Source organism: Aquarana catesbeiana, linkage group LG01, assembly GCF_042186555.1.
Source record: "Aquarana catesbeiana isolate 2022-GZ linkage group LG01, ASM4218655v1, whole genome shotgun sequence".
NCBI lineage: Eukaryota > Metazoa > Chordata > Amphibia > Anura > Ranidae > Aquarana > Aquarana catesbeiana.
In genome coordinates, this window is record NC_133324.1 from 288,277,562 (window position 1) to 288,293,415 (window position 15,854).

The following is a 15,854-nucleotide window of genomic DNA, read 5'->3' on the forward strand; positions in this document are numbered from 1 at the left end:
GGATCCACAGTAGTCCTAATGGTTAGGTGCTGTGGACAGCCATGTTATGTCCTTTGTGCAGCCGTGTACATTTAAGTGCATCAGTCCTCTACTGCCGCATTTCTGCTGGCTTGGCGGAGCATTTCATCGTTGGCATGGAGCCAGTCAGAGGCCTCCATAGCAGTATCAAAAAAATGGGCTTGTCCCCTAGCCAAGATGCGGAGCCTGGCGGGAAACAACATGGCATAAGTGGCCTGTAAATGTTGAAGTCTTTTCTTGACCTCTGTAAATTTCGTCCTACGGCGCTGTATGTCTGTCGAGAAGTCCGGATAAAAGGAGATTCGGGTGCCATTAAATTGGATGTTACAGCCCTCCCTGGCCATCTGGAGTACAATCTCCCTGTCCTTGTAGTTGAGGAGTCTGGCAAGTAGAGTACAGGGCGGGTGACCTGGCGGAAGAGGCCTTGGAGGGACCCTGTGCGCACGCTCCACAGAGTACATTGTTGTGAATGCTTTCCTCCCAAACGTGTCTAGCAGCCATTGTTCCACGAATTCCGTGGGATCCCTCCCCTCCACCTTCTCTGGGAGTCCCACTATCCAGATATTGTTCCGTCTCAAGAGGTTTTCGATGTCATCGGTTTTAATTTCAGTGGCTTTAGCAATGCGTGATGCTGATTGCACTTCTTGTGTCAATGGAGGTAGCTTGACCTCTATATCACATATGCGGCTCTCTGCTGCCGTGGCTCGCTCCTTCATTTTTTGCATGTCATGGCGGATCAATCCCACCTTCTTCTTCAAGCCCCCACTGAGGCAGTGCATTTGTGCACAGCCTTAAGTATTGCAGCCAGCGTGGGCTGATCATCATCATCTTCCTCCCCCTCCTCCCTGTCAGTAGCCTGCTGCTCACTCACTCCAGAAGGGCCCTGTATACACTGCTCTCCCTCCTAAGTGTCCTGTAAGATAGCAGGGGTGGTATCTAGGCTCTCCTCCAGGGGCTGCTCAGCTGCCTTAGTCAGCTTCTTTGTATAATAAAGCATATCTCGTGGGGGATCTTTCCCTGCGGTTTTAGGGGTTTTGGGTGGCTTACCAGCTCCCTTCAGTGTCTCCACATGCGGGCGCTGGGAGGAGGCAGCCACCGCGACGCCATGTTGGTCTGACTGCATGCCTTCTTTCTCCTGCTTGCGGGTTACCATACAGCGGAATCTATTCCCCGAGGATGCCAGTGATGTCCGCTGTAGCTGCGGCAGGTGTGCTGAGAAGATTTGGGTGTTTTTACCGGCTGGGAGTAGGGTAAATTAAGGATCTTTCTCGGGAGCTCTGTGAAACACTCCTGTTCACATGCCGCTCTTGGCCACGCCCTCCCCCCCCCCATTAATGTAATCACTACTTATCATTTATGGTTAAGATTGGGATCCTCCTATCCTCTCGTGGTAGGAGAGAGAGATGTCTGTCCACATGATCTGAATGTCTTGGACAGGGAAGGAATCCCTGCTGTTACAATATGTTGACATATCTCATTGTTTAATTTCCGGATCTCCTTGGACCATGTTTTTACTATTATTCCTTTTTGATGTATTGTCAAATATGCCAAGTACTGTAAATAAAGATTATACAAAAAAAAAGGAAAAAAAAAAAGCATTTTTGCTTGCGAATATTTGGATGATGGAAGTCAGCAGAGCTTCACTAAGCTCTGAGGCAAATTACCTTGCAAAGTACAACTTCAATTGAAAAGTGAACAACCTATTAGCCTTTAGAAAATCAACCACTTAGACTACACTGCTGTCAGGTGAGAGTTAGAAGTATAATCAGAAAAAGTGTTTCTCCTGCGCTTTGCAAGCGGTATTAATGTAAATTAGTAGTAATTTCGAATGGTAAGTAGTATAGGATGATCATAGGATGATCATGCGTGTCCCACTGCCTAAACTGACCAAGGGTGGTCTGAAAGAGGCTGAGTGGAAATGAGGGGATGGAAGGCACCTGATCTAATGCATGAATCAATTTGATATAGTTTATTCATAAACAAAATAGATGAGTACAAAAAAATTACTATGAATTTGTACAAATTAGGTCACAAGATATTCATTAAAAATTAGTTATGCCCATACAAGGGCAAATGATCAAGGTAGGCTAACACGTTTTGAGGTGTTCCCTCTTCGTCAGAGCCTTGGAAAGTAAAAGAAAGTCTGTAGGATGTGGTAGATATACATGGAGAGGGGTGGCTGATTAGGAGATGTATCCTATAGTGTTTGATGTATTCTCCTTTACTCCAGAGGTATCCACATCACATCGCTCTACATACTGTAGAATGAATGTTTGGTTTGTTATTTGTTGTCTGTCTGTCATCTGTACCTGCGTTTGAACTTGTTGTAAAGCTGCAGCCCATACACATCAGTTGCAGGCTAAAGGCAGTCTTTCTGGGAATTCTTGCGATCCTCCTAGCAGATTGCTGTCCTGTGTTGCAAGAGAAGTGCTGGCAGACTGCCTGCCAGGTGAGAGGCACTGGAACATGTTGGGTGGACAGTTCTATGTACGTTCAGTTTTATTCAACCTCAGGGCCTTGTATGACCAGTTGTTCCTCTAACCGAAGCAATTAGGTTCTGCAAGTACTGCTCTAGCATTATGTGGATGTTAACATATATGGTTATTTTCTAAAGGTTGTAGGAGGCAATAGCTAATCTAATCCTATGACTATATAATAATGCATTTTACACATTTTCACATTTTTCAACAGTAAGCTAAACAAAAAAAACATACACAAATATTCAAAACAGTGTAAAGCTGAACTCCAGAAAACTAAAATGTTCTCACTTTTGAGGCAGGACCTGAACTGCAGGAGTTAACTGCTTGATAAGTCTAGACTAGAAGCATTTTTACTTACCTGATGCCCCCACAAACAGCACTTCCCTCTACTCTGGCAATGGACTGTCCCTTGGCATCCTCACATTCAAATGCAGGGCTATTTGCCCTGCATTGGTCTTAGTGATGTCAGAGGACCTTAGACTGCCAGAGAGTAGGGGAGAAGTGGCTGCATGGCCCAGTCTAACAGTGTCAAAGAGCCCATAGGTGTGGGAAATCAAGTAAGTAAACTTGTTTTCACAGGCATAAACAAGCATTTAAAAAGGGAGAATTCTTTTGTTTTCCGGAGTTCAGCTTTAAAGCCCAACTCCAAGCAAATCTTTTTCTTCAGTTTTGGATAGAGCAGAGAAGTATTAGAATCTATGTAAACCTTTGATAACTGTCTGTATCCTTGCTTGGGAAAATTCGGCCCACTTTATTACTTTTTGTTGTCTGGTTGTAGGCAGCTGTAGTGTAGGGCAGCCTAGCTGGCTGCAAAAGGTACTGGGTTAGCAAGTGTATATATTCACTTTCCAGCCTATTTGATATGTTTATGTGTACATATGTTTAGAGTTGTCTGGCTTATATCATTGTCTCCAGCACCATTTTGGAGAAGCCTTCTGTCCTTATAGGACAGCAAATCTCGGGAGATTTGGTCGGCCATTTTATATAAGAAAGCCCAGCCACGTTTATTGCAGTTTCGCGTGTGCATAGACAGGGAGAGAGAACCTGCTTCTCAGGGAGTTAGGAGAAGATAGGGAGAGTGTTTCTGGCCTGTGAGGGATAGCGCAGGGTTCCTATGGAGTCCTGCATCAGCAATCCTGGTCGGATAAAAGACTCCCCGTTGCGGATAATAAAACTGGTGTCCTTGCTGTGAGGGAGGGACATGCGGATCAGATGCCTATATCCATCTGCTGAAGGAATACCATTGTTACTGGGTAACGTATGTGAATATCAGCCTTGGTTTATACTGTGTTAGTCAGTGGAAAGTGCCTATAGTGCTGATGAATACAATTATCGCTTATATCAGAAGTGACTGTGTATCTATGCCTCCATGCTTGGAGTGAAACTACGTGCCTTACTGCTGTAAATACTCTTTCTACTACCATCTCTTCGGTAATAAATGTTGCCTGGTTTATAAAGTCAGTACGTGTGATTCCCTCTGTGAAAACGCTACACTCTACACCCGCTTACATGGTAGTAAGAGCACGAAGTCAGCACATTTCCCCCACAATTTTGGCATAGACAAAATAAAAACAGAAAAAGATTTTAAATCTTTGTCAGGATATTATAAACAGAAACGTCTTTTATGTGGACCTATACAGCCTATCTAATCTAGCTGGAAATCTCAATGGAAACCCACACATTTAAAGCGGAAGTAAACCCATCCATAAAACAGTTACCTTTCCGGCACGTGCTGGAAAAGTAACACTCCCATTGGTTGTGCTCTCAACCAAACTGTCAAACCATCAATGGGAGGTGTCATAACGGATCACATGTGCAGCATCATGGCAGTTCTAGACTAAACAGAGGCCAAGATGGCGGCTTCCTTGGCTGAAAACGATAGGAGGGTTTACTTCCACTTTAATAGAGAAGTTATTTTCCTGCCCCATCTAAAACTAGAGTTAGGCATTATGCATAAAAGACTATTATTTTTCAGGTATTGTTTCTCTTTCACAGACTCACCTTAGAGCACCCATGTTGCCATAATAACGCTCGTCGTGATTGGCTGCACACCTCCCATTGACTCTGCCACCCTCCTCCCAGCCAACACAGACCTTACAGAGGCCATCATCTGCTCCGGGCATGCACCCCTTCCAGAAATATTTTTCATAAGCTGAAGAAGGACAGCAAAGCCAAAGGGACAGCTAAATAAGTTACCAAGCTAGATCATATAACCTGTCATACAAACAATCTTAAAAGACAGAAAATTCTTATCTAGTCCCCTGCACAGAGTTAAGCCTTGCTTACACTGGTGTAAACAGCAAATATTCTGCGCAGATAAACTAAAAATATATAAAGATAGGGTAATGCAAGCTGACACTTAAGGATAATTCAGAACGCCGCAATCATATAAATAAAAGAATAAAGTGCAGCGCAATAAATTGTAAGAAAAAAACAGTACAGATCGTCATACAATTGATGATAAAACAGTCCTGTCAGTAGATACACATAAAGAGCCTCCTAAGGTGCAATAATGAATAAAGACAATGAAGCAGTGATTGTAGCCCCTCCACCACAGATACTCCAGCCTCTCACCTCATAGACTCAACCTGTAAAAGTTCACACAGCATTTGACCCACACCTGGGGGTACTGATCATTTGTGGATCCATCCGGTGGTGATATCACACATATAAATGGAAAAAAGGGGGACAATCTAGTGCTCTCCGTTTTGAAATTTTAATGATCAAATAAAAGGAAATCCACTTACAAACACAGCACTCCAGCTGAGTGCTGGCAAACAGGCATGCATTGTGTGTAGTTTCAAACCAGAAAGATGGCTGCGGTTGACGTCAGATGTAGCTCCTCCCCCATACGCATTACGTCCTGTGGGCGGGACTTCTTCAGCGTGGGGTCGGAGGTACGTCGTCAGCCCACTGATATTTATATGCTATCTTGGATACCGCCCCCTAAACAGAAAAAACACTCTCAAACCAAGTGGCGCAGCTGCACATGGTAAAAAGCCATACTTATAGCCTGAATGGAGCTAGTCTGTCAGGGATAACGTTATCTCAAATAAACAATAAGAAATATTAAAAAACATATAAAAAATATAGAAACCTTTGTCTCCCGATATGTATTTTATATTTTATTATTTTAATGTTTGCAAATATATCTTTATGTGAGAGGGTGGCCATGGGTGACATCAGATGTACTCTAAGGTTTCATATTCTTATTGTGATTTTTTCATATAAATAGAGTTCCTTTTTTTTTTTTTTAAATCAGATTCTTTTTATTGATTTTTAAAAACATAAGAAGAGAAAAAACTCTTCCTTACAAATAGAGTTCCTTTTTAATTAAAATTCCTTTAGGGTGTATTTCCCTTTAAAATCTAGAAGCCAGGGTGTCCCTGTTCTGAGGCTGTTTATTAAAGAGGTTATGGGTTGCTCTGGCCCATAAACTGAGATCGGGAGACAAAGGTTTCTATATTTTTATATGTTTTTTAATATTTCTTATTGTTTATTTGAGATAACCTTATCCTTGATAGACTGGCTCCATTCAGGCTATAAGCATGGCTATTTACCATGTGCGGCTGCACCGCTTGGTTTGGGAGTGTTTTAGGGGCGGTATCCATGATAGCATATAAATATGAGCAGGCTGACGACGTACCTCCAACTCCATGCTGAAGAAGTCCCGCCCACAGGATGTAATGCATACGGGGGGAGGAGCTACGTCTGATGTCAACCGCGGCCATCTTTCTGGTTTGAAACTACACACAATACATGCCTGTTTGCCAGCACTCGGCCGGAGTGGTGTGTTTGTAAGTGGATTTCCTTTTATTTGATCATTAAAATTTCAAAACGGAGAGCACTAGCTTGCATGGGCGTCCCCCCCCCCCCCCCCCCCTGGAATTGTCAAGAAGGTGTTGTAGTTGCCAGCTGCAGGGGGCGCCGCTGACTTTTTTCTGTGTCAGCTGGCTGCTCTCAGTCCTGACAAATCTGATGTCCCTCCCTCACCCCCAGCCCGATCATCGGATGAGATGGCTCAGCAGCTCGGCCGTTCCGCTGCTCCTCTTTGTAATTGGCTGCCTGCATGTGTACATGTTGTGTAGATCCACCCGGCGCTGCCCACTAAGTGCAGTCAGTGGCCGAGCCGCCGAGTGATATGCTGCCAGTGTCTACTCATCATCACATTACAGGAAATCCTGACCTGAAGTGAGTGGCATATACAGTTGCAAGAAACAGAAGAAGAACCACAGGTAACAGCAGTTAGGAGGAGCATTTTGATTTATATATTGCTGGAAAGTTGGACAGCTAAAGATATGTCTGTGTATGTTTAGAGATAATTCATCTTCTTCACTTTGTATAGGCGGTTTTCACGAAGATCAAAATATGGCCACATCAGATGTATTGCAATACATTGCAATATAAAAAGATTTAGATCCTCTATGCTATATGTATATGGGCATGGACTGGTGGTATGCCTGGCCTGAGTAATTTCCAATACAAAGTGAAGCTGAATTATCTCTTATACTTCCACTGGAAAGATATATGTGTTATATAAGAGATAATTCAGCGTCACTTTGTATTGGAAATTACTCAGGCCCGGCATACCATGCCCATATAAATATGGCCTAGAGAATGTACATCTTTTTATATTGCATGGGTGACCTTAAAATGATGCCCCCCCCCTGAAAAAAGTTCTGCGGACGCCCATGCTAGCGTTTCCCCCTTTTTTTCGTTTATTTGTGTGATATCACCACCGGCTGGATCCACAAGTAATTAAGTACCCCAGGTGTGGGTCAAATGCTGTGTGACCTTTTACAGTTCGAGTCTATGAGGTGAGAGGCTGGAGTATCAATCACTGTTACAATCACTGTTTCATTGTCTTTGTTCATCATTGCACCTTAGGAGGCTCTTTATGTGTTGTAGGACTGTTTTATCATCAATTGGATGAAGATCTGGACTGTTTTTGCTTACACTGGTAGAATTTCGTTTGATAATTTTCAGTTGAAGCCAAATCAATGTTTTTGACAGCTTTGACAAGAAAATTTGAAGGAGCAGGACGAAAAAAATTTCTTGAACAAACGAATACCCAACAGTGAGTGTGATTTTCCTTCAGAAAAGACCACTCGCTCCAAAATCAAATGTTAAAAACAAAAAGTACTTTCAAACAATGGTCAAATCAGCAATTGCTGATACTGATAAGTACTAATAAGAATTTTTTCTTTGAAAATCTGCTAGTGTATAGTCAGCTTAATTGTACTTTTTGGGAGATCATCCAACATGCAATGGGTATTATAAATCAGATGGATTAACTGTCAGAAGAAGGAATTAAATGCTCTAGTATGCTACCATATATTATGTAGATATCTAAAGATATTAAAAAAGTGCCATTTAAACCAAAAAGGAAGTCATAAGTAACTGCTGATTTATTTATTTAAAATATATTTTTTTTAATATTTGGTGTTTTCTTCTTCTATTCTCTTACCTGAGTTAATGTCACAGTCCCAAGTCTCATTTATTGGTGCCCGGACTGTGTATTTGGAGAGCAGGAGCCATCCTGCAGGGCTATACATGCTACCATGGCAGGAGCGTCGCCCAGTCAGGTCAATCAGAGTCACTGCTTTCATACTCTTTTTGGTGACAGCCAGTGCATAGAGAGAAGGAAACCCTGAAAAGATACCAATATGATATACTTATGCAAAAAATTAGGCAAAGTTGAAAATATTAGAAATCTAAGCATACTTTAATATTATTCGTTAAAGTGGTTCTAAAGCCTTAAGGTTTTTCACCTTAATGCATTCTATGCATTAAGGTGAATAACCTTCTCTGCTGCAGATGCCCCCCAGACCCCCCCCCCCTTTTCCTTACCTGAGCCCAATCCGATCCAGAGATGTGCACGAGCACAGCGGCTCCCGCCGCTGTCTATTTCTTCTCATTGGACAGATTGATAGCAGCGGGAGTGCTTGGCTCCCGCTGCTGTCAAACAAATCCAGTGACACAGGAGCGGGGGGTGGGGCCAAGTCCCACTGTCTGTGTCAATGGATGCAGCAGCGGGACTTAGCACGCAGGGGGGCAACCAATGAAGAGGAGGGGCCTAGAGCACCGGCGGGGGACCCCAGAATAAGAGGATCTGAGCTGCTATGTGCAAAACTACTGCACAGAGCAGGTAAGAATAGGCGTGTTTGTTATTTTTATGTTATTTTTTAAATTAAGCTTTACAACCATTGTAAGCAATTTCCAGTTAGACGTGCACTTCGTAAAAACACAATAGCACTTTACAAACCACTGGAATTTAACTAGCATGCATAGAGTATTTTGTTTACTTTTTTGAATAACAAGTACAAAGTCCAATGGTATGGAATAGCCTAAAGCACCCAGCCTGAAATCGGTTGGGTAGTGAATTTTGAAAAGAACCGAAGAACAGAGCAGAACTCATGTCAAATTTGTATTGCTGCCTTTGTCCCCACTGAGATAATTCAACCTCTCTGTTTGTTCTGGTAAACACTGTCACTCAACAGAAAGTGAGAGAGTTGTCAACAAAACAAAAAGTAGGGCTAATTCTTCAACACCTGTTCCAGTAACAACTGTCTGAAAGGGGAATTCCCCTAAATTTGTAAAGATTTCGTCTGACTTCCTATGCTGTCTTTGAAACAGGAAGTGATGCTAAATCTCCCTAGTGGCACAAAAAGGGGGTTTCAACCATTCCTTACTCTAAAAATGTTGGCCTTTACATACAGGTTAAATTTGTAAACTTAATTCTAAAAATGTTGCTGCCTTGTCATAATCCTATTACATAAGTTAAAATGTTACAGTTATTAAGACCAAATTTCTATATCGGGCATTTTATACTCCCTGTCTCCTCTTTCGCTTGAATAGGCTATCCTTCGCAGTTTGCTCTATTACATAAGTTAAATTGTTACAGTTATTCAGACCAAATTTCTATATAGGGCATATTATACTCCCTGTCTCCTCTTTCGCTTGAATAGGCTATCCTTCGCTGTTTGCTCTAGATGCTCCTCTGCAAATGGCACGTTTTATCATATGGTTTGGAGATGCCCACATATTAGAGCATTTTGGTCTCAAGTCACAGCTTTCATTAGTTCGCTTACTCAACTACCTAATATATGTAATCCCTTAAAATGCCTATTTGGACATATTGATGATGATTCTCTCCCCAAATGTTCTAAGCTCTTTCTGCACTTAGTTCTATTCTATGCCAAGAAATCTATAGCAATCTATTGGAAATCCCAAGCTCCCCCTACTGTAGCTCTCTGGCTCAATCACATTAACTAGGCAATCCCACTTTACAAATTGACATATGAGGCCAGGGGTTGCTCTAACAAATTTCATAAGATTTGGTACCCATGGGTGAATTTGGACCATGCTATACCACCTGATACCTATGGTATAGTTAGGCGCTAGGGCTCACTTGCTAACCCTATCGATTACTGTGAATATATATATATATATATATATATATATATATATATATATATATTGTTAGTAATTTGCATCTTATGTCCTCAACTGTATTTGTGCCATATAATTGCTCCTTCATTAATTGAGGATATTGAACTGAATGGACATTCTGTTTAAGCTATATTTGCTCTAGTTACCTTTTCTTTGCTTTGTACTTGTAAAATTTATACAAAATAAAAATACCTTTAAAAAAAAATATAAGTTCAAATGTGCAGTTTATGGACTATTATATTCTACCTTTCTCTGAGACACGATGAAGCAGCTTCATGGGATCTGAGAGGCAATCAGATCCCTCTCCTATGAAAATAAAATAAAACAAGGGCTGAAAAATATTCTATAGTTAGTAACCCATCTTACATCCTTGTATTAGAGTGTATTATCACAGTTCAAGCATGTATGTAAAAGAAAATGTACTTCAACTGTAAATGAAGTGGAACTAAACCTTCCTATACTCTACAGCCAAGGAAGCTGCCATCTTAGCCTTTGTTGCTCTGCAGTTGCCATGGGGGGCTGCACATGTGATCAGTTATGACTCTAGACATCTGATGGTTTGACAGTTCAGTGGAAAGTAGAGATGAACTCGGGCGTGTTCGGGATCCTGCCAGGAAGCCAACACTGCACAGGCTAATCACAGGCAGTGAGACATTTCCCGATCTCTGCAGCTGCTGACCAGGAAATGTCTCACTGCCTGTGCTTCCTGGCGGGATCAGGCAGGTGGCATCCCGAACACGCCTGAGCCCATTCCTAGTGGAGGGCCCAAGCAAATATGACAGTTATCATTCACGGCAAGCCTTGACTAAAACTGTTTTGGGAAACAGTGAAATCTGTAGGCAGGCTGCCTACAAGAATGTTAGATCAGTTAGTGGCTGGCCGAGACCGGGGAAAAGCGTTAATTTGTGTGCTGCTGTTCCTGGGCTTTTTGTTACAGCCTGCCCACCTGTGGTATAAAGAGGGGGGAGGCTGGGACCCAAGAGAGTGGGGTTTGCTTAGTGGGTTTTGGATTATGCACAGAATGCTGTATGTCCTTTGTTAGCAAGGGGGTTGATATACTGGATCTCCTTGATATACTTGATCTCCCTGGCGGCCGGTTTCTAGTAACAACCGGAACCGAACCCGCGTTACCGAGATCCATGACCATATAAACATGACCTGGTTATATGATACGGGAATAAAGGTGTCCACGCTATGTGCACGGTGGGATCCCATACCGTTATTGAGATTGAGGTGGCAGAAGTACACTGGACTGGTGGAGAGGGCAAAAGCGTCCCTCCTAAATGCAATGAGTTAAGGTGTGTAGTGTCATGGGACAGCAATTTCCAGAGGAAGTCTGTACATCTTATTAATGCTCGGAACTGGTATTAACAAATTTTTCAGTTGGAGAGTTGGAGTGTCTGGTAAATCCCTCCTCGTGTTTCAATATGTCACTTGAACTTAAGACCAGTTTATACAATATCTTATAACACTTTGCACACTCACCCCAGTATTCAACTGTAGCTGGTTGGAGACCACACTTTCCAGCAATGTAAGCATGAGTGGCATCTAAAGTTACAGCGTCTGCTTCGTTACTCTAAAACAATACCACCAAAATAGGATGAGACAATAACACAGGACACCATATATGCTATAAAACAAATAATTAAAGCGGAGTTCCAGCCTGGGTGAAAATAAAATAAAAGTCAGCAGCTACAATAGTGTAGCTGCTGACTTTTAATATATGGATACTTACCTGTCCAGGGAGCTTGCGATGTTGTACCCAAAGCCAACCCATCCATCAGCTCCGGGGGCAGGCGCTGGCATCCTTACTAAGGGAAACAGAAAGTGAAGCCTTGCAGCTTCACAGCCTGTTTCCTACTGCGCATTTGCAAGTGTGCAGTGCTTTCTAAATGGTCCCATTGTCTTCTGGGACACACAGGTCCCAAAAGGCAAAGAGGGGAAGGAGGAGGGCACAAAAAAAAAAACCACAGAAGTGACGTACCTGGCCGTGGCGCCATGGGACGGAAGTACCGAAGAAAACATACCAAAAGGGTCTGAAAAAACTCTGGAACTCCGCTTTAATAGATAAAACACTAAGTGCAAGTATTCAGCACTGGTACATAAGAAGAGAACAGCAGCTGCAATACTTTGATGTATGTATTCTATCTGGTAACATGAATCTTCTTGAATGACTTTAAAAATGGCTGCCTGGAAAGGATCAAAATTTAACACAGATATACAATAATGGTACAAACCCTATGGCTTGAATTGCCACACGTTTGCAGATATTCATAATGATCAAATTGGAGAGATCTGCTCCTAATCCTGGTCTCAGTTCATTTATCTTTAGGTAAGACTAACCAGTAAACACCTTTACCACATCCCCACACCAAGACGTGTGGGGATGTGGTATATCTTGACACACTGCAAGCAGGTATATTTTGATTTTTACAATTATTCTGCCAACAATTTAATATAGCATGACTTAGTATAGCTATGTAAATATATGGACTGTAGCCTCACAACTAATATTACATACTAAACTCTACTTCTGTAACATTGCGATAGAAGTACCAGAACAATAAGTTAATTCATTTATAACTAAAAAATGTCTCCACATTCCAGCTCCTTACCACTTAGGCTACACAAATGTTTTTCAATCAATTACATTTATTTAGAATGTCTGACAAATAAAAGTTTACCTTTTTGTCTCTCTCTATCTCTCTCTCTTTTAAAGTTAAGAAACATGATAGATTTATTGTGTTGTCCTCCGTCTCTCTGTCATCTCCAAAACTAACGCTTCCACTATTGCAGTGAATAAAGGACTATTCTCACCTACATTGCCTTAATGATGGTAAGTTCTTACCTTGATCATCTCAATGCATCCAGTTAGGGAAGTGGCTTGGACGCAGACCAGTGGATCTGACCTCACACTCAGTGCCCAATTTTCACATTTTCTTAGCTCAGCTGAACTGATACAGCACCAACGTATAACACTGTGATCCATTGAAATACCTGAAATGGATATGTTATCTCATCTTTCTGACCTTTGTGTAGCCAAGATATTATCTATTTGAATTAATCATGTCAACCATATATGAACACTAAGAGGCATATTTATAAAGTTAATCTGACTTTTACCAGGCATTTACTGCATCCTGGTGCATGATTGTTTCACCATCAGTGAATGTTTGGTGAAAATCATATTCACTACTTTAGAATTATGCCCCTAATTGTTCCATAATATATACAAAAATAAATACCAAGTATATCCCAGCAAAACATTTCTGTGAAATCTGGTACTGGGGGGGGGGCAAGGCAGTGAAGTCAGTTTTGTGAGTATTTTTTATTGAATATTTTCTCTTTTTATAGTAGTGTTTAATAAATCTGTGAAATTTAAATGGAAATCTTCATATTTGTTTGTGTGCTATGGGTGCCTTTGGCTAACTGCATATATTTGGAGGTGCAAGCTTTCGTAAACAGTCTGTGCCTTAGCGATCAGAGGTAGATGTGGTGTTACTTTGAAGCGTACACAAGGGAAGGATTTATTTCTAAATTTACTATCTGAGCTGAGCAAGGTTCTAGCTCCTTGCATAGATGCTGTGACGGGAGTTACTTTGGGCCGGGGGCTTGTGGAACCCAGCTTACCTTAAAGAGCTCTGAAAACTCCTGGTCCAGCTCTCTGGTCCCTCCTATGTGTAAGTCATCCTGTGTCTATTAGGGGCACAGGGTGACTGAGAACCCCAGTCGGGTCTGCACTAACCAAACTCACTGTACAACCACACTGGACTCAGCATTTCATGTTACCCCTGTTATCCTGGGTCTTATATACGTTTTTTGTGTTGAAAGAATAAAGGGGCTCTTTCACTTGGGACAGTTATATTTCTGAAAAATATCCCTCAAGAAATATATGAAGATAAATTAATTCCACCTTTCCAACTGCTGGAATACTGTATGAGTTTGGTCTCAGAAACTGTTGTAGACTTTTTACTAGATCATTTGAGGTGTGGCTGTATCCCATTGTTCTATTGTTTCTGTCTGCCTTGGGAGCAACCTAATATGGGATGCATATGTGTTTCTAGCATGTAGACCAGAGGGCAGGGTGGAGAGAGATGCATTTCAGGAGGGAAACTGCAGAACTCAAGCTCCCCTACCAGCTACCCAATACACACACAATAATACATTTCTCCCACAGGCAAAGACAAGAGCCTCATACTTTATACTGTATGTCTATCCACAAGGCCTTGCTAATACTATGGTTACATGCCAGATTACTGAGGCTAATTCTACAGCTGAGGACCAGGTTCAAAAGCCCAGCTGCAGCGGAAGGGTGTATCTTGGACCATTCCAATCACCCTTCCATCAGAACCCACCATCACCTGGCCAACACCATTCCTATCCTGAGCTGGCTGTGCGTTACCATTCCAGCCCCCTTCCAGTATCTATAGGCCATGCTATGTTGCCACAAGGTCCATTTCCATTATTCTGTGTACAATAGAAATGAGACAGAGGATGCAAGAAACAGCTTTTGTTGACTTTCAAATAATGCAAGAATATTTCCAGGTTATGATGATAATAACAACAGTGGAGACTACTCCATGACTGCTGCAGCCTCTTCCCATATTTAACAAGAGTGCTATTTGTCTCTCTCTTCTTCCTCAGGAGTGAGACACTCAAACGTGATTGGTTTATAATCCCAGACCAAGTCTATAATGATGAAATCCCAACCTTTTAAAGTGTTGCTCAACCCACAATAGTAAAATCTGTCTGTATATGCAGAATAGCATCCGTGTTATACTCACTGTGAAACTTTAGGGGTTAATCATCTGCATTGTGTAAAAAGGCTGTTTTATCCTGTATGCATAGATCCTCCCCCTCCTGCAATGTCTACCTTGGAAAGAACAGGCAAGGCAGCCAACTGCTATGATGGAGAGAACAGTTTCTTGTTCTCAGAGATAGCCAGGTCACATGATATTGACATCACACATGTGGGTGTGTATACAGGCTGAAAATCTCCACCTTCCTGAACTCTCAGCACTGAAGAAACTGTACAGTTTATGATGTAACCGTGGTATACAGATCATTCAAAAAGGTATATAGTGGCAATCTTTTTAATGTAAAAAGATTTATGAACTGTGGGCACTGTGGGGGGGGGGGGGGGGGGTGGGGGGTGGATGAACTATTTTCATATACTGGGTTTAGTAACACTTTAAGAGAGGGGGCACGCAAAGGGGAAAATGTCCATGCCAACTCTTACATCCTCTCCTCACGAGGCTGACTGCTTTCCATAACTGCCTTCCTAACTCCAACCCCTGTTATTATCTCCAGCAAAAAAAGAGAAGAGAAGACTATGCCAACAAGGAGGGGAGAATAAACACACAGCACAATAACATTACAAGTGTTAAATTAACTCCCTTTACAAGTTAGCATAGTTTCATACATATTTTCCAGAGCTCGCACCTCAAAATGAATTCGGTTCACCAAGTGCATTTTAATTTCCTGCCACAATCCAAAGTGTGATATTAGTCTTAAAAATAAGTTTACAGATCATAAGAATTAAAACTAGCAGCAGGTAAATAATACAAATATTCTCTACATTCAGAAGAGTCTATACGTAAAGAAAGGAACAAACTGTAAGCACTATTTAAAAGGTTGGATCAAGCATGACGGAAGACATGTAATACACATCAATTTAAAATCCCACTCGGGGGAATCTCCTATTTTCGTAATACACATCAGTTTTAAAAAGGTTAATTAATATTGTCAACCAATGTTGCTACTTGTGGTGTCTGTGACCACCTAATTTGGATCAGCCACACTCGATGGGCAACCAACAGAGGAATGTATGTAAATGGGTGAGAATTAAAATGGTGCAAATCTGACACCATAGAATATTTCTGACCTATGGCAACCCTGGTTAGA

General features: G+C 41.7%; 1 protein-coding gene across 2 annotated transcripts in view; it reads right to left on the minus strand.

Moving 5' to 3' along the window:
- Window positions 1-15,854, minus strand: part of LOC141142525 (serotransferrin-like) — an 83,238-nt gene that overhangs the window by 37,464 nt on the left and 29,920 nt on the right. For both annotated transcript variants that reach the window (XM_073629258.1, XM_073629257.1), the window contains 5 exons: window positions 12,799-12,947; window positions 11,436-11,526; window positions 10,197-10,256; window positions 7,966-8,148; window positions 4,500-4,650 (listed from right to left, as the gene is read on the minus strand). In XM_073629258.1, coding sequence (XP_073485359.1) covers window positions 4,500-4,650; window positions 7,966-8,148; window positions 10,197-10,256; window positions 11,436-11,526; window positions 12,799-12,947 — 634 coding nt within the window. The remainder of the gene's footprint in view (window positions 1-4,499; window positions 4,651-7,965; window positions 8,149-10,196; window positions 10,257-11,435; window positions 11,527-12,798; window positions 12,948-15,854) is intronic.